The 20,510-nt window shown below is 36.7% G+C and overlaps 1 protein-coding gene across 1 annotated transcript; it reads left to right on the forward strand.

Annotated features, from left to right (window-relative positions):
• The first annotated feature begins 17,465 nt into the window (after positions 1–17,465).
• Positions 17,466–18,305, forward strand: LOC113324920 (NDR1/HIN1-like protein 13). The gene has a single exon (XM_026573195.1). The coding sequence runs from the start codon at positions 17,466–17,468 to the stop codon at positions 18,303–18,305; it is 840 nt and encodes a 279-aa protein (XP_026428980.1).
• Positions 18,306–20,510: the final 2,205 nt, after the last annotated feature.

Here is a 20,510-nt window from a genome sequence, read left to right on the forward strand (position 1 = left end):
AATTTCTGATGGTGTTTGTAAACTCTTCCCGGTAACTTAAGTCCGCGAACCTAGTCTGCGAACTTGAGAAGGTTATATATTTGAAGATGATTTCTGAACTTAAACTTAAAAATACTAAGGAATGCAGTTTGCAAACCGTGGCTATAAAAGTTCATGAACCGGTTCAAGTGAATCAAATCATCTTTGCTTTAATTGTGTCTTGTGTAGTACATGAGATTTCCTTGCAATTGAACAACTCTCTAACTAGTTCATTTGAAATCATTTGAACTAGTTATGGTGAAGAAGAACGTGGTTGATGTGGAATATGGCTAACCTTTTGGTTAACTATTTTTGAACCAACAAGTGCATACGTTTGGGTACGGTTAACAAACCTAGAAGCGTGCATTGTCAAGTGTGTGTAACAAGCTAAGTTTTCGATATAACGGTTGAGAAATATTAGCTTAATCTAAATCAGGTTTTCATCTAACGGTGGATTTGATTGATTTGTTACCAAGGTAACTTAATTTCAAACCCTAATTTGAAAGACTATATAAGGGGAACTCTAGCTTCTGTGCAAAACTAATCACCACACCTCACGTGTGATACTAGTTTGCATACTAGAGTCAGTTCTCCTTTAACCTTTGGTTTTCTTCTTCTAAAACCAGGTTAACGACTTAAAGACTTCATTGAGATTGTGAAGCCATATCGATACTACTTTTATCATAGTTGTGTGATCTAATATTGCATCTTCTATCTTACGAGTATAATCAGATTGATTGGCTTGAGATTGATATCTCCGATAGGCAAGATATAAAAAGTAATCACAAACATCTTCGTCTCATTGTTTGTGATTCCGCAACATCTTGTTTCGCTACCATACGATTAAGATTGTTGTGAGGTGATTGATAACTCTAGGTTGTTCTTCGGGAATATAAGACCAGATTATCAATTGGATCCTGTTCACCTTGATTATTATCAAAAGACGGAACAAAACCTTTTAGGGTTTATCTGTGGGAGACATATCAATCCTTTGATATACTTGTCTATGTGAGACAAATTTGTTTATTGTCAAGTCTTCGACTTTGGATCGTAGCAACTCTTGGTTGTGGGTGGGATCAGCTAAGGGAATCAAGTGCGCAGTATCCTGATGGGATCAGAGGCTGAGGGAGTACAACTGTACCTTGGATCAGTGGGAGACTGATTGGGGTTCAACTACAGTCCAGTCTGAAGTTAGCTTGGAGTAGGCTAGTGTCTGTAGCGTCTAATACAGTGTCTGTTCAATCTGGACTAGGTCCCTGGGTTTTTCCGCATTTGCGGTTTCCTCCTTAATAAAATTTCTGGTGTCTGTGTTATTTCAATTTCCGCAGTATATGTGTTTATATAATTGAAATAATACAGGTTGTGCGTTTGAATCAATCAATTGGAAATTCGACCTTTGGTTGTTGATTGATATTGATTGATTCTTGGATATTGGTCTTTGGTACCATCCAAGTTATTCCTTGTATTTGATTAGAACTCGCAGTTCTTGCTTGAGTAAATCAAATCAAGAAGAGAGATATAAACTAGTTGATATACTTTTAATTGATTGAGTCTTGTTGATTCTCTTAAAAGTATATTCTAGTTTGTCCATACAGATTTCTAAGCGAAATATTGGGTGGTGTTGTTAGACCCCCGCATTTTCAATTGGTATCGGAGCAGGCAAACACGTTTAAAGACCTCAAAAGTCTGTGTTTGTGGCGATGTGAGGATGGACGATATTATCTCTGTAATGCAACATCAGTCCAGAGTTACTCTTGTAAGTTTCAAAGTCTCTTTGACTCTGAGAAAAACTTTGTCTCCTGTCCCTCATCTGAATCTGCATTCGACTGGGAAAAATCTCTTGATGAACAGTTGGATGATCTTTCAGATACAGCGATTCAGAAGAGGGGCAAAGCATTGATGAGGAAGTTGCTCAATATATCAAGTTGTTTGACCGTGCTTTGAAAGAATAGAAGTCAACAACGTGCTTGAGTAAATACATGGCTCCTCTTTGTCAAGAAAAAAGAAAACTGAGAAAACTCTTTAAAGGATATGATGGTGGTTACAAACTCTTAAAATCTATCGTTAAAGATCGTGATGAAGATGTACGCACAAAAAGGTCCGAATGTGATAATCTTCTCCGAAATCTCTGTGTGTTGAAATAAAGACTTGCATATGCTAATGAAAGATATGACTCTCAACAAAAATGCTTTAGTGACAGAGAACTCAACCTTCTTGCCAAAGAAACATCCTTGGAATCCGACCTTGCAGCTGCTCTTGATAAAATAAAATTACTGGAAGAGAATCCGAGAAGGTTCAATTCTAGCTCTACAAAATTGTCTTCTATGATTGGAGCATGTAAAGAACATCGTGATACACGTGGTCTGGGATATAAAGGAATAGACGCTCCAAAAACTAGTAATATTAATTTTGTTAAAGCTGTTGATAATTCTCCATGTGAAAAACCTTTGACATTTTGCAATATCTCTAAAAACAAGGATTCAACTTCTTCTAAGATTGCTTACAAGAGATCGGTCAAAAACAATTTTTTTAACTGCTATTACTGCGGGAATAAAGGACATTCTGAGCAAAGATGTCGGTTTCGGTTGAGAAATGAAAAGCTTCATAATATTCTTACATGGATGTCTAAGGAAGTTATTAAACCGGTGAAAACATTGTTGGAAAAGGCACTTTCAGCACTCACGGGATGTACCGTGATAAATCCTTTCTTAATTGTATGCTCAATTCAAAAAGTTCCTACATTGGAAGAAGGAAGAATAGTGAAAAAGTGTCTAACCCTGCAAAGAGGAAAAAGGCATAGGAGAAAGAGAGAAAAGTTGAATTACTCATCTCTCCCTGAAGAAGGATGCAGATCCAAGACCTCCGTTCCAGACTTCATACATATCAACAATCGAGTCTCAGATCTGAAAATCAGCATAAACAGACTCAAACGGGGCATCAAGAAAACATGGAAAGCAGTTGATTCAGGTACTCCTAACACTTCTCTTGATAAAACTTCTTCTGTTGTGAAAAGTAATGTCTATTCTTATACGCCTGAAAAAGGGAAAGAAGAAGTGAATTTTGATGAGCAAGATGCTCATCTTAGTATACCATGACTGCATAAGGTTGCATCCTTATTTTAACAAAGAAGGATGCTCTTTGTTCTCAAGATGCTCATATTGAGAAAGCTAGCAAGAGTGTACTAAGTTATTGTTTAAAGTTTTTTTTTTGTTTTGTTATCTCTAGATTTTTTTTCTTCATCCCTCCACTAAGTGTCTGCCGCTTGACAACACTCTCCTGTACTTCTTTGCTTCTCCTTTTTCCTGGGTCTCACATGTGTTGTGACCGCAAGCACACGTACCAGACCCACACGAACTTCATGGTTCCTAGATTTTTTGGAATACCTTATAAATATTGGGTTCCGTAAGGTCAGAAGATTCTATTAAATTTTCTGTGCACAATGGATGGAAGCAGCAAGAGTGTTGAAGTCGAGCAGGGCAAGACCAGTGAGTTGATTGATGTCTCCATAACATGCTTTCTTGCAGTTGATCATGAAAAAAACCTACCGATTCAGATGTATTCACAACTGGTAGGAAATCTTCTTCAAGATTTTGAAGTAGTACGAGAACATCTTGGGATTGCAACAAAAAATCTTGTTTTTCTGAAAGATGAACTAAAGAAGGAAACGGATGAACTCGTCCATGTTCGATCTCTAGTTGCTGACAAGGCTTAGTTTCTTTGGTTTTTAAAAACTGAGTTCTATTTATGTTTCATAGTATGTCTTGTTTTTGGTTTAGTTGGAAGAATAACTAGTGCTTTGAATATCAATGATTGTGACTACACATAGCTATCTTTTTTCATCTTCTTGTTCTTTTTTTAGGTTTATTGGTTTAAATTCTAAAAACTATTCGGAAGATGATGTTTTTGCAGTATTAATCTTTATTATATTGCAATTTGTTATGGGATACTGGTGTTTACTTCTGCGAACTATGTTTGTCCCATACTTTTTCAAAAGTAAAGTCGTTCATGTTGATATTCACGTATTGATAAAAGAATGAATGGGCTTTTGACAAATACAAAAGTTAAGCCTATATTATCAAATATTTGATGGAAGATAGGTTAAAATATTTTGTTTTCAAGGAATATGTCTATTAATATCGTTATGCAAATAGTGGTGGAAAATAGAATGAATCCTTGTGTATTCCGCAGTATTGATCATCCCTGATCCATATTTTATGTATTACTGTGAGGCTCCGTAATGTATCTTATGTGGAGCACTATACAACCAAGTTGATTTGTTAGCTTAGTTGTTGTTCCGTGAGATATGTTATGTCGAGCATATTGAACTAAATTAATCATCTTGTTTGGTTATTTAGTTATTGCTCCGTAAGTTTTCTTATGTCGAGCAAAAACAAATGACAATTAAATTGATTACTTTTGTGATTAGTTTGGTTGTGTATTCCAATTAGATTAATTATGGTTCACTTGTAATTAATCTAGTTGAGTATTTTCGTGTCTCCATAAGTTCTCTTATGTTGAGCATAATCAATTGAATTGATCACTTTTTGTGTTTAATTTGATTGCGTACTCTGATTAAATTAATCATGGGTTTACTTGTGATTAATTTTATTGAGTTTTTTTGGATACAGGAAATCATTCTCATGGTTTTTTGTGTCCAATAAGAAATCTTTCTTTTCTTTCGAATTAAGGTCGCTCTTGTTGTTCCTTCGGGAATGACATCAAATGGGGGAGAGTTCTTCTGAACTTGTGCTTAATGGTCATATCTTGAGGGGTGTGCGGCTGTGGAATTTTAGAGGGGTTATCTTGTATATTTAAACTCCTTGATGAATGCATTTAGCTTCGGCTTTATGATTGCATCTAAATTAGTTGGTATGTATTTTTTTTTCCTTTTGTCATGAAATGTCTCTCTCGGAAATTTCACTATGATCCCGTTCTTGTACCTCTGCCAATTTTATTGACAAAAAGAGGGAGAATTAATATGTAGTTCACACTACAAATACATATGGTTTTTGGATCATTGTGTAAGGGGGAGTGGTTTCCATGTGAGATGGAGTATTTACTAAGGGGGAGTGATACATATCACCATAGTATTATTGTTGAAGTTATGATACAATTGAACTTTGACGATGTGTAATAATACTATGACACTGTATAACAATGATCGAGAACTATGTTTTCTCATTGTTATAGCTACGGATCTTCAACAGCGGTGATGATAAACTTACAACCTTTGGGATCATTGGATTACTTGGAAGTGGCGAAGATTTCGAGGAATGTTGAAGATTATACATGTGGAATAGGAGCTACTAAAATTTATTTATATTTTTTGTATTCCATATGTATTGATAGTTTTGTCATTAAAATTGACAAAGGGGGAGATTGTTAGAGCATTGCTCGGTCGAACTCGCATGCATTGCTATCTCAAGCATGTTTGTCAATGTTAGTGATCAAAACTATAAGTCTTGATTTCCAGTCTATTATAGCTAAGTCTCGGACTAGGATAGAAAGTGTAGTTGAGCTCAAGGACTTCATGGCGATTCATCATACAAGTAGAAGAACTACTCAAGGAACCGGTGGAACTTCTCGACAAAAAGGTATGTGAAGACTTGAACTTATCTATCACTCAAAAGTCTATCTACTCTATATCCTACTCTTTGATACAAGAAGTCATATGCTATATATATATAGACTTTGATTATACACATTTGGTATTTCGAGCCGAGTATACCTCGCCTATCTATATCTCGAAATATGAGTTGGTAATCTTTTCTCTTTAACCAAGTTTATCTTTATCATGTGACGAAAGTCATGATATGTTTCAATCATATCGAAAATTGCTTTGACGAGAAATGGTGTAACAACTATATAACGTCCTCTAAGAGTGTTTCAATGATTGAAATGAGAGTTTAGATTACATGACCAATGGTGGACATAAGCATTGTTGTGGAAACACATTTATGTATAAGTCTTATTCCTTGAACCAAAGTTTGCGAACTTTGTTGATCAAGAGTACCGGAAAAATGGCGTGAGCCAAGTCCGTGAACTGCCGAAGTTCTCAAACCCGAGAATTTTTGCTGGAGTTGACAAACTACTTGCGTGAAACTAAATCCGTGAACTCAGTCCGAGAACTGGCGAAGTTCTTATACCCGATAAGTTTTGCTGGAGTTTATAAACTCTGCCTGGTAACTTAAGTCCGCGAACCTAGTCTACGAACTTGAGAAGGTTATATATCTGAAGATGATTTCTGAACTTAAACTTAAAAAGACTAAGGAATGCAGTTTGCAAACCGTGGCTTTAAAAGTTCATGAACCGATTCAAGTGAATCAAATCATCTTTGCTTCAATTGTGTCTTGTGTAGTACATGAGATTTCCTTGCAATAGAAAAACTCTCTAACTAGTTCATTTGAAATCATTTGAACTAGTTATGGTGAAGAAGAACATGGTTGATATGGAATAAGGCTAACCTTTTGGTTAACTATTGTTGAACCAACAAGTGCATACGTTTGGGTACGGTTAACAAACATATAAGCGTGCATTGTCAAGTGTGTGTAACAAGCTAAGTTTTCGATCTAACGGTTGAGAAATATTAGCTTGAATCTAAATCAGGTTTTCATCTAACAGTGGATATCTATTTCTTTGTTACCAAGGTAACTTAATTGCAAACCCTGATTTGAAAAACTATATAAGGGGAACTTTAGATTCTGTGCAAAACTAATCCCCACACCTCACGTGTGATACTAGTTTGCATACTAGAGTCGGTTCTCCTTTAACCTTTGGTTTTCTTCTTCTAAAACCAGGTTAACGACTTAAGACTTCATTGGGATTGTGAAGCCAGACCGATACTACTTTTATCGTAGTTGTGTGATCTGATCTTGCATCTTCTATCGTACGAGTACAATCAGATTGATTGGCTTGATATTGATATATCCGATAGGCAAGATATAAAAAGTAATCACAAACATCTTCGTCTCATTGTTTGTGATTCCGCAACATCTTGTTTCGCTACCATACGATTAAGATTGTTGTGAGGTGATTGATAACTCTAGGCTGTTCTTCGGGAATATAAGACCGGATTATCAACTGGTTCCTGTTCACCTTGATTATTATCAAAAGACGGAACAAAACCTTTAGGGTTTATCTGTGGGAGACATATTGATCATTTGATAGACTTGTCTGTGTGAGACAGATTTGTTTATTGTCAAAGCCTGCGATTTTGGATCGTAGCAACTCTTAGTTGTGGGTGAGATCAGCTAAGGGAATCAAATGTGCAGTATCCTGCTGGGATTAGAGGCGTAGGAGTATAATTGTACCTTGGATCAGTGGGAGATTGATTGGGCTTAAACTACAGTCCAGTCCGAAGTTAGCTTGGAGTAGGCTAGTGTCTGTAGCGGCTTAATACAGTGTGTGTTCAATCTGGACTAGGTCCCGGGGTTTTTCTGCATTTGCGGTTTCCTCGCTAACAAAATTTCAGGTGTCTGTGTTATTTCTTTTCCGCATAATATTTTATATATAATTGAAATATCACAGGTTGTGCGTAAGTTCAATCAATTTTGAATCCAACCTTTGGTTGTTGATTAAATTGATTGACACTTGGATATTGGTTTTTGATACCGCCCAAGTTATTTTTTATACTCAATCGGGCTCACAAATTCCTATTTGTTTGATTGCGGATTGAATTGAGAAATAGAAATATAACTCTTTGATATAATTTTCTTAAGATTGAGTCTGACTGTGTAGTTGATTCTCTTGAAAGTATATTGGAGTAAGTCCATATAGATTGCTAAGCGAAATATTGGGTGTGGTTGTTAGACCCCCTCTTTTTCAAAAATTATCTTCATCCAGAATGTACATAAAAATCACAGAATAGGTCAATAAGCTTAAGTAAGGGAATCTTTTTTTGAAATTCATTTTGAAATTTGAATGTGGATATATTCTTCATATCTATTGTTGGATCTGTATAACGGTTTTTGGTTGAATTAACGAGATGTACTACTGAGGAAGACCGATTCCATATCATTCCAAGTTTTCTTTGTGATAATCTCAAGACCATTTACTTCGATAAGCATAAAAACAATTATTGCATATGATGAGGCCAACATTGGATTGAGGGCAACGATAATATAAGACTCAGGGACTATTATGTTTTTATCAACAACGATTTTTTTTTAATTTAAAGAGCTGGGTACATTACAAGTGAATAATACGAAGTTTACAACAACTCTTAGACCCCCAATAACCATTAACATTGGATGGAAATCAAGGGTATGAGCGGGTCCAGTACTACTCAGTTACTACCGAATTGGAATCTAAACATAAAATCACTTTTAAAGTCAGTTCTTAACCGTTTCTGGCTCGTTTTTAAATTAGTGGAATCAATTCACAAAACCGGAACTAAACCAATCGGTTTTATTTCGATTATGGGGTACTCATTGGCAACCTTTGAAAATATAGTGGATTTTTTTTTATTTTGCTGCTAAGAAAAAAGTCATATCTAGAAAAATTACAGATTTGCAAGGAAGTCAGTCAAGCTCATCAACCAACCATTCATCCATTAAATTATTTATACCGCAATACTTAGCTTGTTCGTCATCTAGAGATATAAAATTTCTATTAATGTAATCTATTCTTGAAAATAGAAATGTTTAAAATAAATCGAAAGTCATCTAAAATAGTTTGACGAAACCAACACAATGGGTGATTATTATTATTCAAGTAAGTGATCGCACTTTTTTCGTCATTGCCACCTGCTAATGTCTTTGCTTTACATCCATTTAATTCCTTCAAATATGGCAATACATTCTGCCTCCTCAGCTGATCTTGCTACTCCCTTGATGAGTTTGCAGTTTTTGAAGATCCTTGACACACCAGTTAACACAATACAAAGCCTGTTGTGTTAGTGTTTGTCTCATAACTAGCATCACAACATAGAATATGATAATCTTTAGGAAGTCCAATATTATCTGGAGACACGACAGTTGCAGTGGACATAAATGGAGTAGAGTTGGTGTAGGAAGACAATGATCTGTGTCTGCAATAAGTTTCAAGGCATGTGTGGCTGTATTTAAAGGCGTAAAAACTTTATTTTTAAATATTCTAAAGCACCAGTTTCTCCGTATACTCCAAGAACTGATGAAGATGGACTATTTGTTAATGAAGATATATTGTTTAGTTACTAGACTATTATGACTCTTTAACCAATTGTCGAACCAGTTACTAATAGGAAAGGTTGTGAAATCGTAAATTGCAGAGCGAATCGTCTTCCAATTTTGAGAATCAAATCATATGTTAAATCATGAACTAAAGATTCATGGTTGATTATTGAATCGCCACATCCATGCATTATAAATTTCACTGAACTTAATAATACAATCCTAAGTCTTGATCTTTGATGTATAGATATATATATAATAAGTTGAAATATTAACAACAACAACCAAGCCGATACAGTGGTAGAGTATGCATTACTACGAGCTTTAGCGCATAATTTCGAATCTTTCCAACACTTCAAATTTGTCATGGTATTAATTTCATAAGTTTCTTAATCTGACTTGGTCAAAATTTCAAGAATTGTAAGTCAAAGTGCGATTCATGGAACAAAGATTCAAACCAACGACTTGAATCGATTTGAACGATTTTCACAACCATGCTAATATGAACGTCAGATACATAGACTTTTCATATGGACAATAAAGAAAAAGATGTTCAGTTGTTTCCGCCGAATTTGTATCACACAAACAACAAGACTCGGTTCGGTTTGTGTATTGGGATAGCCTGGCACTTGTATGAAGGATATTTTATATGCATTACCAAATGAATAGTTAGATTTTGGGTTGAATGAGAAAGTTCCAAAGGTCTCTGTAAGCAGGTTGAGATGGATGGGGATTATGCAAGCAACTAAGTTCACCAGTAAGAGCTTTATAAGCTGTTTTTACAGAAAAATCACCATTTTTAGTATGCAACCAAATTAACCTATCCTTCCAGTAAGAGGGATTCTAACATTGACGATTTTTTGAGCATTTTCTAATATTGATGATCTTTTGAACATTTTTCTAATATTGATGATCTTTTGAGCATTTTCTATGGTAAAAAAGTTGTTAATAAGCTCAAAATTCCATGTCCTAATATCAGGGATAATGAAATCAGAAACAAACATATCAAGATTAAGATAACTATGGAAAAGGGGAGAAGAAACTTTTGGTATCCAAGTATACATAAATGAATGAATGTTTAAACCAGTCTTGACTTCATAAATTGTATTTTCTCTAATTATTTCTAGAAAAACATAAATTTCTTCTAGATCATGATGAATTTAATGGTTTCCTATCATGCAATAGATGACAATTATTAAAATATTTACTTTTCAAGATTTTGACCACACAAAACCAGGTCAGTTGGTTAAGAAAGCTCTGTTAAATGTTTATAAATCTTTAAAGCCCAAATTTTCTTGAAGTTTGTGCGAGCAAATATTTCTCCACTTTTTCATATAAATACCACCCGTATGATCCTTTCTCCACCAAAATTCTCTTTGGGATTGTTCTATTTCCTGAAGTATGGTATCGAGTATTAGGAAGGTACACACGTGATAAGTAGGAGAAGATTTTAAAACATGTTGCACTATTGTAGATTTACCGCTTGACTAATCTGCCCTCCTATCTATTTCGCAACTTTTTTTTAATCAAAATGCTCAAACAGATGACTAAAATAACGGTTTTATTCCTACCAATGAATAAACGTATGCCAAGATATTTCTCTATTAAATGAATTTTTTCAACTATCAAAGTGTTAACAAGCGAAACAACGTGATCTAGATGAATATTCTTTCTGCAAAAACAACCTGATTTTTCAAAATTGATAACTTGACCATAGATATTGCTAAAAAATTTGGTTAAAGGCATCAAGTTGTTATCTTTTTCATGGGAAGTTTAGACAAATATAAGGCAGTCATCAGCAAAGAATAAATGCGAAATACTTGGAATTTCTTTGCTAATGCGCATACCTTAAATCAGTTGGTTGTTTTCCGCGTGTATAAGATACCTAGTTAACGACTCCATGAACAATATAAAAATATAAGGGGATAATGGATCACCTTGTCTTAAACCCCTATTTGATTTGAAAGATGGACAAGGAGATCATTAAGCATGGTGGACATATTGGTCGTACTAATACTATTCATGGACGAGAGAAAACCAATCATGGAAAAAGCTAAATATTTAAGAATATCAATCAAGAAAGACCATTAAAATCCGTCAAAGACTCAAAGCCTTTAGACATGTCGAGTTTTAGGCCCATGACTTCGTAACTATCTTTTTTCCTTTTCCTTTTTATTGAATGAATTATCTCTTGTACTATGACAACATTATTAGAAATATATTTATTCGGCACATAAGCAACTTGGTAAGGAGAGATAATTTCACTAACTAAAGGTTTCATTCTATATTTATTAGAAATTTTGAGATAGTTCTGTAACCAGTAAGGCTAAGTCTTATGGGTTAGATTGAGCTGCTAGATTAGCAAAAATGTGTTGCAATTCAAAAAAAGAAGTGTTGTCTGTTTGTTAACACTATTTCTCTCTCCTATCAGTTTCTCGCAGGTGAACTAGCAGCTACATAGTTACGCTGAATCATTCAGCGCTGGAAAAAACCACCTTTTCGCGGAATGGTTCAGCACTGGGAGATTTATTTTTGATCCGACGGCTGAGATTTAAAGCGCTGAACGGTGGTCCCAGCTGACGTGGACTGCTAATCTAGCTGCTAGATTAACACTCCCATAAGACTTAGGGGTTTGTCCTAGCTGACATGGATTACCAATCTAGCTGCTAGATTAGCACCCCATAAGACTTAGCCTAACAGAATTAGCCTAAAATATGTCGTAGACGAGGGATTGTTGACTTTAGATATAAGCGATAAAAACTTATGATTCATCGATCTAAGCAAATGCTTGGGCTCAAAGAAATATTTGATAGTATGCCACACATCATTCTCAAGTAATTCTAAATTTTGCTTGTAGAACCCGGGAGGGAAACCATCAGACCTCGGGATATCCAAGAGGACATTTGTTTGATGATTTTCCTTATTTCCTCTGGGAAAATAGCTCTAAGAAGATGATTGTTGTCATCCGCAGTAATACGGGGTTCAACGCAACTCAGGAACTCGACATTTTTGTATAGTTATGTAGTACTGATGTTTTGGAAATGATGGATCAATAGGTCATCCAGCTCACTAGTCATTCCTATCCATACACCAATTATCAATGGGTAATCTAAGGTCTCAATATGATTATAAAGCGTCTCCTTTTGTTGACTGAAGTATTATAGAAATTAGTATTTCTATGAACACTTTTTATGAAGTCTTTTCTAGACTCTTGGGCATAGAACTCCCCTTAAACCTTTTTCCGATGTTCAAGTTCTAATTCTACACTCCTGATCTCATTCTTAGAATTAGAAATAGGGTCACTACTCCGACATCTAAAATATCTATAAGGCGTGTGTGTGGCCTTGACGACTATTTTGGTTCGTCACAAACCAAAACAGGGTGCTGCCAAACAGCTCTCTTAAAAGTGCAAAAGCATCTTTAGTTGGTTATCTTCTATTTTCACAATATCTTAACCGCCGGCTAACCGCAGTTGAGGTCCCGTTCACGTGCCCAAATCTAATTGGTAAATGGTTTGTCAAATGGATGAACGAATAGCAGCAGCTCCCTATAGACGAACGACGAAAATCGGGATTGAAAATGCAAAATAGATCAGAGAGGGAGAGGAAAAATTGTGATTGACTAGTGATACTTGGGTGCACGTTCTGTTTTTTGCCGATTTCATTGACGTTGAGCTATGCATGTTTCATGTATTTTCTATGAAATAAAATCTTAAATTTGTCGTGCTTCCTTGCCAAAACTACCTAACTATCCCCACAAAAGCTATATTAAATTCATTTGTAAGTAGGGCTGTTCATGGTCGGTTTTGGTTCGGTTTTTAGCTAAACCAAAACCGAAACCAATACTATTGGTTTCTAAAAATCTAAACCAAACCAATCCATTAACCATTAGTTCGGTTTCCAAATGGTTCCAGTTGGTTTCGGTTTGTCCCAGTGGTTTTTGGTTAACCAATAATTATGTCAAACCAAAAAAAAAATACACAAATTTACAGATAAAAAAATCGTAGTTGCCGATAGTATTGGTTTACACAAATATACAGACAAAAAAAGAAATCAAGAATAGTTAAAGCTTACTCTAATTCTAGAGATCAAAAGAAGATATATAAAATATCTTAATTTAGTTATTGACAAATAAAAAAGAAGGAAGACGGGAAGAAAAAAGTCGAGTAGCAGCAGCTGTAGTTGGGGGTGGAGAAGGGAGGCGGCTGAGAGAAGGAGAAAGAGAAAGAGAAAGAGTATCATAATGAAATATTAGATTTAGGGTTGCTATTTATCCTCTAAATCAATAAGTAGAATCTAATACTTTTAAATCAACGGTAGAAACTAAGTTTAAAAATTAATCGGTTCCCCAATGGTTTTTGGTTCGGTTTTCAGGTCAAACCAAAACCAAACCAGTAATGTCGGTTTTTCAACTTTTTTTACCAAACCAATCCAAATCTAAATGGTTTGGTTCGGTTTCTTGCTTATTGGTCTGGTTCGGTCGGTTTCCAACGGTTAACCGACACCATGTTCATCCCTATTTGTAAGTATATTTACTTGGTAGAAATGATACAGTACTCATCGGCTGCACCATAAAAACTCAACATTGGTGATCTGTCGTCACCTCTACCTTCAGATTATAGCATATGCCCGTTTATTCGGAAATTGACCGGTTCTTCTAAGTTTACTTCAAGTGTATAACATGATCAACAGACAGCTAAACATGGTCTAGCTTCGGAACTACCTTTCAAACATTATATCTCTCTGTGCATTTCTCAGTAGTACCCGCGTGATCTATCAAAATATAGAACATGCATGGACTAAAACAGAATCTGGCCTTTCAGTTATCTAGAAAAGATAGAATCTGAAATTTGTTCAGAGCTAGAACTTCAACTGTTATTCATCGTCTTGGATTTGATGATAAATTCCTTAGTGATTTCTATTCACCAGGATTCTTATTATATAAAACAATAGTATCCCTTTTGGGAATACAAAAGTTATGGCGGAGATAATCTCCTCATTACAATAATTATGACAGGGGATATTCTCCTTAATAAAAATAAGTAAAACAGTATAATATATTCTCTAATACACCCCCTTAGTCTGAGAGGGAGAGGAGCAAACGTTAAGACTAGAACGAAAACGAACAAATAGCTGTCGTGGAAGGCCCTTGGTGAAGATGTCAGCATACTGGTTTTCAGACTGGACGTGCAAGACATGAATATCACCAATACGAACGCGTTCACGAACAAAGTGTATGTCAATCTCCACATGTTTAGTGCGCTGATGTTGAACAGGGTCTCCAGACATATATATCGCACTTACATTATCACAATACACGATAGTAGCACGTCGTAAAGGTAGATGGAGCTCTAGAAGAAGGCTCTGAATCCATGTTGTTTCAGCAACAACGTTTTCTACCCCCCGGTATTCTGCTTCAGCACTGGATCGAGAAATTGTTGCTTGACGTTTTGATGACCAGGAGATGAGGTTGTCTCCAAGAAATACACAAAAGCCAGAAGTCGAACGACGTGAATCAGGACAACCCGCCCAATCAGCATCAGAGTATGCTGTTAAGCCAGAGATAGCGGAGACCGAGAGAAATAATCCGTGATCAATTGTGCCATGAAGATAGCGAATAATCCTCTTAAGGGCCTGCATGTGAGGCTCTCGAGGATCATGCATGAATAAACATACCTGCTGGACTGCATAGGATATATCTGGCCGTGTGAAAGTGAGGTACTGCAAAGCACCGGCTAGGCTTCTATACAAAGTGGGGTCCGTGAGAGCAGGGCCAGAGGTAGCACTGAGCTTGGCATTGGTGTCGACCGGAGTAGCCACTGGATTGCATTTTGTCATGGACGCACGTGCAATGATATCCTGAGCATATAACGACTGAGACAAAAATAGCCCTGAGGATGAACGAGTAACAGTAATACCCAAAAAATGATGTAACAGGCCAAGGTCAGACATAGCAAATTCCCTTTTCATCAAATCAATGAAGCGGCATAGGAGAGCATCAGTAGAGGCAGTTAAAATAATATCATCAACATATAATAATAGGCATGCCGTCTCGGAACCTGATTGATAAACGAAGAGGGAGGGATCACACACACTAGCACGAAAACCACAATTAGTGATGAACTTGGAAAACCTCTGAAACCACGCCCGTGGAGCCTGCTTAAGACCATAGAGAGACCTACGTAGTCGACATACGTAATCAGGGTGATCAGGATCAACAAACCCCGGAGGCTGATGCATATATACTGTCTCGGTCAAGTCACCATGAAGAAACGCATTCTTGACATCTAGCTGATGTATGGGCCAAGAACGCGAAGTAGCAATAGTAAGAACGGTACGAATAGTAGCTGGTTTCACAATCGGACTAAACGTTTCAAAACAGTCAACCCCAACCTGCTGAGATTTACTATTAGCAACTAGACGAGCCTTGTATCGCTGCAAGGAGCCATCAGCATGATATTTGTGACGAAAGATCCACATGGAACGAATAACATGAGCGTCACGTGGTCTTGGTACCAGTTCCCAAGTATTAGTTTTCAACATAGCATTGTACTCATCTTTCATGGTAGCATTCCAGTTTATGTCTCTAAGAGCATACAAGTGAGAACGAGGGAGAGGAGAGATATGACGAAGGGTTTGGACATGAAGATTAAGGCGATGGACAGGGCGGAAGATGCCACGGGAGGCGCGAGTGGTGGGGCGAGAAAGAGCTGGAGGAACAGTAGTGATTGGAGGTATGCAAGAAGGTGTAGGGACAGTGGAGATAGACAACCATATGAAGAGAATAAACCCAATATTTAGGGGGAACGGAAGCGTGAGACATAAGAGTGCGAGTGATATCGTTGACACGGCGAATCATGCGTTCAGCCTTGCCATTTTGGGAGGAAGTTTGGGGGCAAGAGAAACGAAAAACAAGACCATTGTTACGAGCAAAAGTATGGAAGGAAGAATTGTCAAATTCGCGGCCCATGTCGCATTGAAAACATTTAATTTGACGTTCAAATTGAGTTTGAACAAATGAACGAAATTCCAAGAACTTTTCATAAACTTGGGATTTAAACTTTAGTGGATAAACCCAAAGATAGTTGGTAAAATCATCCAGTAATATAAGATAATAACGGAAACCGGTCTCTATGTGTAAAGGAGAGGTCCATAAATCACTGTGAATGATATCAAATGGTGCAAAAGTAATGGAATTTGATTCATAAAATGGTAATCTAACATGTTTACTAACTTGACATGAATGACAAAGTTTAGAATGTTGATTCTTATTACAATGAATAGAATTATTTGTACGAAGAACATCTAAAACAGCCTTGCCGAGATGACCAAGGCGGCTATGCCAAATATCTGGCGAAAAGACAGCAAGAGAAATGGGGGAAGACTGGGATGATATTTGTGGTGGCACGACAGAGTTGGTGATCGGGTAGAGCTCCCCGGAACTATTACATCAAAGGATAATTTTCCTCGAACTCAGATCTTTCACAGAAAAACCAGAAGGATCAAACTCAACAGACACACGATTATCAGTGGTGAACTTACGAACAGAAACTAAGTTTTTGATAATATCGGGAACAACAAGGGTATTTTTGAGTTGAAGAGTACGAGAGGGAAGGGTTATGAACTTGGTACCACTGGCAGTAACTGGAATACTATTGCCATTGCCAACTAAGATAGATCGTACATTGCTAGAATTGAAAACGTTGTGTAGATTACCTGGATCAGCAGTGAGGTGCGACGTAGCACCGGTATCCATGTAGAAAGCATCATCGGGTTGCTGTAGATGCATAGAACTATATGCCTCAGCAATGTCTGTGAGCTTCAGTTGTTCCCTCGCCATTGATTTTTAATGGTTTAGAGAAAATAGGATCGTAGGGGGGCTGATACCATCTTGGATTTGATGATAACTTCCTTAGTGATTTCTATTTACCAGGATTTTTATTATATAAAACAATAGTATCCTTTTGGGAATACAAAAGTTATGGCGGAGATAATCTTCTCATTACAATAATTATGACAGGAGATATTCTCCTTAATAAAAATAAGTAAAGCAGTATAATATATTCTCTAATACATGAAGTTTGAAAGCTAAATCCAACGCGAGTTTTGTAATACACTCTGCAACTTTCCTTATTGTTTTCATATCTTCTCTGCTTTATACCATTCTTTTCTCACCGAGGATCATTGACTCTTTTGTTTTTGTGCTCATTGCAATCTTACACAAGTTTTTCAATTCAAAGTTCTGAAATTTTGTACTTACTACCACGATTCAGCTTGTTCATCAGCTAGCTAGAGAACCATGTCAGGCAAAATTTATCACAGATCCTCCTTTTCAAGTGAAGAAGAAGCAGACAAACATGAAGAAGAAAACCAATTAGTCCCTGCCAACAATTATAATCATGCTATAGTTCCAATGTACCAGAAAAGCGTTCCAACGCCTGGTACCTATGTTGTTACACTTCCTAAAGATCAAATTTACCGTATCCCACCACCGGAAAATGCCCACCTCTTCGAAAACTACAACCGCAAGAAGAAAAACCGTCCGAGCAATTGCTGTTGTGTTTTATTCTGGATTCTCAGCCTCATCATCCTTCTGGGTCTCCTAACTGCCATTGCTTCGGGCATCTTCTACGCCATCTTCCAGCCAAAGGCTTTAGAATATTCGGTCGAGATTTTCTCCATCAAAGGCCTCAACAAGAACCTTACATCATCGTCAGGTCTGAAACTCTCACCGGAGTTTGACATCACCGTCAAATCCAAAAATCCAAACGGGAAGATAAGTTTTTATTACCTGGCGGAAGGAAGCTCAGTTACCGTTTCTTACTCTAAAGTTGAATTGTCAACTGGTGAATTTAAAACATTCCACCAACCTGCAAATAATGCAACGTTTATTCAACTGGCGTTAGAAAGTACCGATGGAGTACAGATGTCTAAAAATACTCGTACTTCGCTAATGGATCGACAAGAGATAGGAAATATTCCATTTGAACTGGATGTGAATGTGCCTGTTAAGGTCAACGTTGGTTCTCTCAAGACATGGACGATTACCCTTAACGTTCGTTGCGATGTTTCGACGGATAAGTTAACGGTCAATTCAACTTTGGTTTCTAACAAGTGTGAAGTTAAGGCAAAGCATTAGGTTTAATTCTTTGGATCGATGTAAACGCAAAAGATTAAGTGAGGAAACTGTTACAGAAAATCGGTGACAACGGTGACAAAATTTGTGGTCACATACCCGCTAGTTCAGAATTATGGTTATGTTCTACAAGCAAATAGGAAACTCTTTGAAACTGGTTAAAATAAGTATTTTTTTTTGCAGTTTCAATTCAATTTGGAATTGATTGCCAGTGTTTGTAATTGTCATTTTTCTTAACAGAACTTCTGCTTGTTTGATGATGTGGATCTTTCATGATTGACGATGTTGCTTTCTTAAATTTGTGCACTGCTCTGACTAGCTTAATTTAGCTTAAGTTTGTTTGGCAAATACCATCGGTCAGGTCATTCTGACTCATGCTTATATGAATTTTTTGATTACATTATATTCCACTGTGTTAAGGGCAATTTCCATGGAAATTGACAAATATATCTTTTGTAAAACCAGGTATATGAAAAAAAGTGAAAAAAGATAGAAGCACTGTTAAGCTGCAATGGCATTGCCATACGGCATAATTATTGCCGCTTTGCGGTAAAGCTATGGCTGCAACTGGTCACACCATTGCCGCTAACAGTTCTACTTTTATCTTAAATTTATTACTTTTCTTTTCTCAATTTTACTCAATCTAATATCTACTAAATTGATCCTAATTTTGAGTGGAATGAAGTGAAACACTATGCAAGTTGATTTTCCTTTCCAAACATGATACTTGAAACGTAATTTACATACGTAGCTCCACATGGTTTCAAACTTACCCTTGTTCTGCTAAGGGTGTAAGGAGATAAAGGATTACGTTGATGTGTTTAGCATGCATCACTGACTTTCGAGTCATGTCCGGGCATAAAACATGTTTTGGACTTGCGCATATGCCATTGTAAGCCTATTTTCGCGTCCTTACTCCGCTTCGATAATGAGATGGATGCATGCACTGATCTTGCTTGTGTCAAGGGTGCATCATCTAAGCTCATTTTATCAATATTGTGCATCCTCGTGATGCAAATGGTTTTTATGTTGGCTCCCCTAACTTGCAATATCCTAGTTAGCTTCCTTTCCTGGCCATGCCCAATCCACAATTGGTACGTGCCTATGTTGAGTATCTTGATAGGAAGTATGAGCATCCGAGGAATAGACTGCAACTACCTTATCAAGTATGGAAACAATCATCTCTCGTCTCGCATTTCCAAGACAAATGATATGTGTTACCAGAATACTGTCATCACCTATCAATTAGATTATATGAGCGACAACATGTTGGACCACAAATGTTGCAACTCATTGCTGCTGCCTATGTATGCTATGTAACTCGAAGGGATCAAGCAGAGACCATAGTTCATCGATTTCGGAACCAGCAATCAAAACAACTCGTGTTGCAAGACCATAACCAAGCAAACCCTCGTTTGTATATGCCAAGCGAATTTCGCAATATATGCACAAGATTGTGCATAACTGACCTTTCATCGAGTAACCAACATGACATATTGATGTTTTCGCATCAATAATGTTTTCTAGGGTAAGCAACATGGCATATTGATGCTTTCAAATCATTCATGCTTCCTCGGGTGAGCTTTATAGATTCGAAATGCATTTATGCTTAATGCACCTTCAACCAAGACCCCTTCATGTATACGTATTATTGACATTTCTACAAATGTAAATTTGGGAGTAGAGCGCCATGTACTAATTCTACCTAGTTTCGCAACAAGTCTTCAGTGACGCTTCATTAACTAAGCATCATCAACTTCCCTCCCTATACATAACTTTCATAAAAAAAATTACATACAACGATTTGGGATATGTTTGTTGTAAGATCCTTATTTTTAGCATGCATGCTCAAAGATACGTCATTGAATGATATGAATCTTCATCTCAAGCTTGCGTTGCGTGTACAGGGCATGTTGGCCCAGAACTGAAATTGCATCATCATGGTTCATCTCGAAAGTGGGAGTATTAGAGCACCACTTGGTCGAACACACAAGTTTTGTTATCTAAATTTTGTTTTCAAAGTTAGATGTATAAAACTTTATCTTTACGGTGTACCCTATGCCAAGGATATGGATAATTATAGCGCAGATGAAATCAATACTGAAAATCATAATTATGATGGATTAAATGTTATTATCCATGACATAAGCCAAGATCTTCAACATCACCTGTCTACATGTGACGAAACAAGCTTGGGATATCTTAGCA

This window comes from Papaver somniferum, chromosome 11, assembly GCF_003573695.1.
Source record: "Papaver somniferum cultivar HN1 chromosome 11, ASM357369v1, whole genome shotgun sequence".
Lineage (NCBI taxonomy): Eukaryota > Viridiplantae > Streptophyta > Magnoliopsida > Ranunculales > Papaveraceae > Papaver > Papaver somniferum.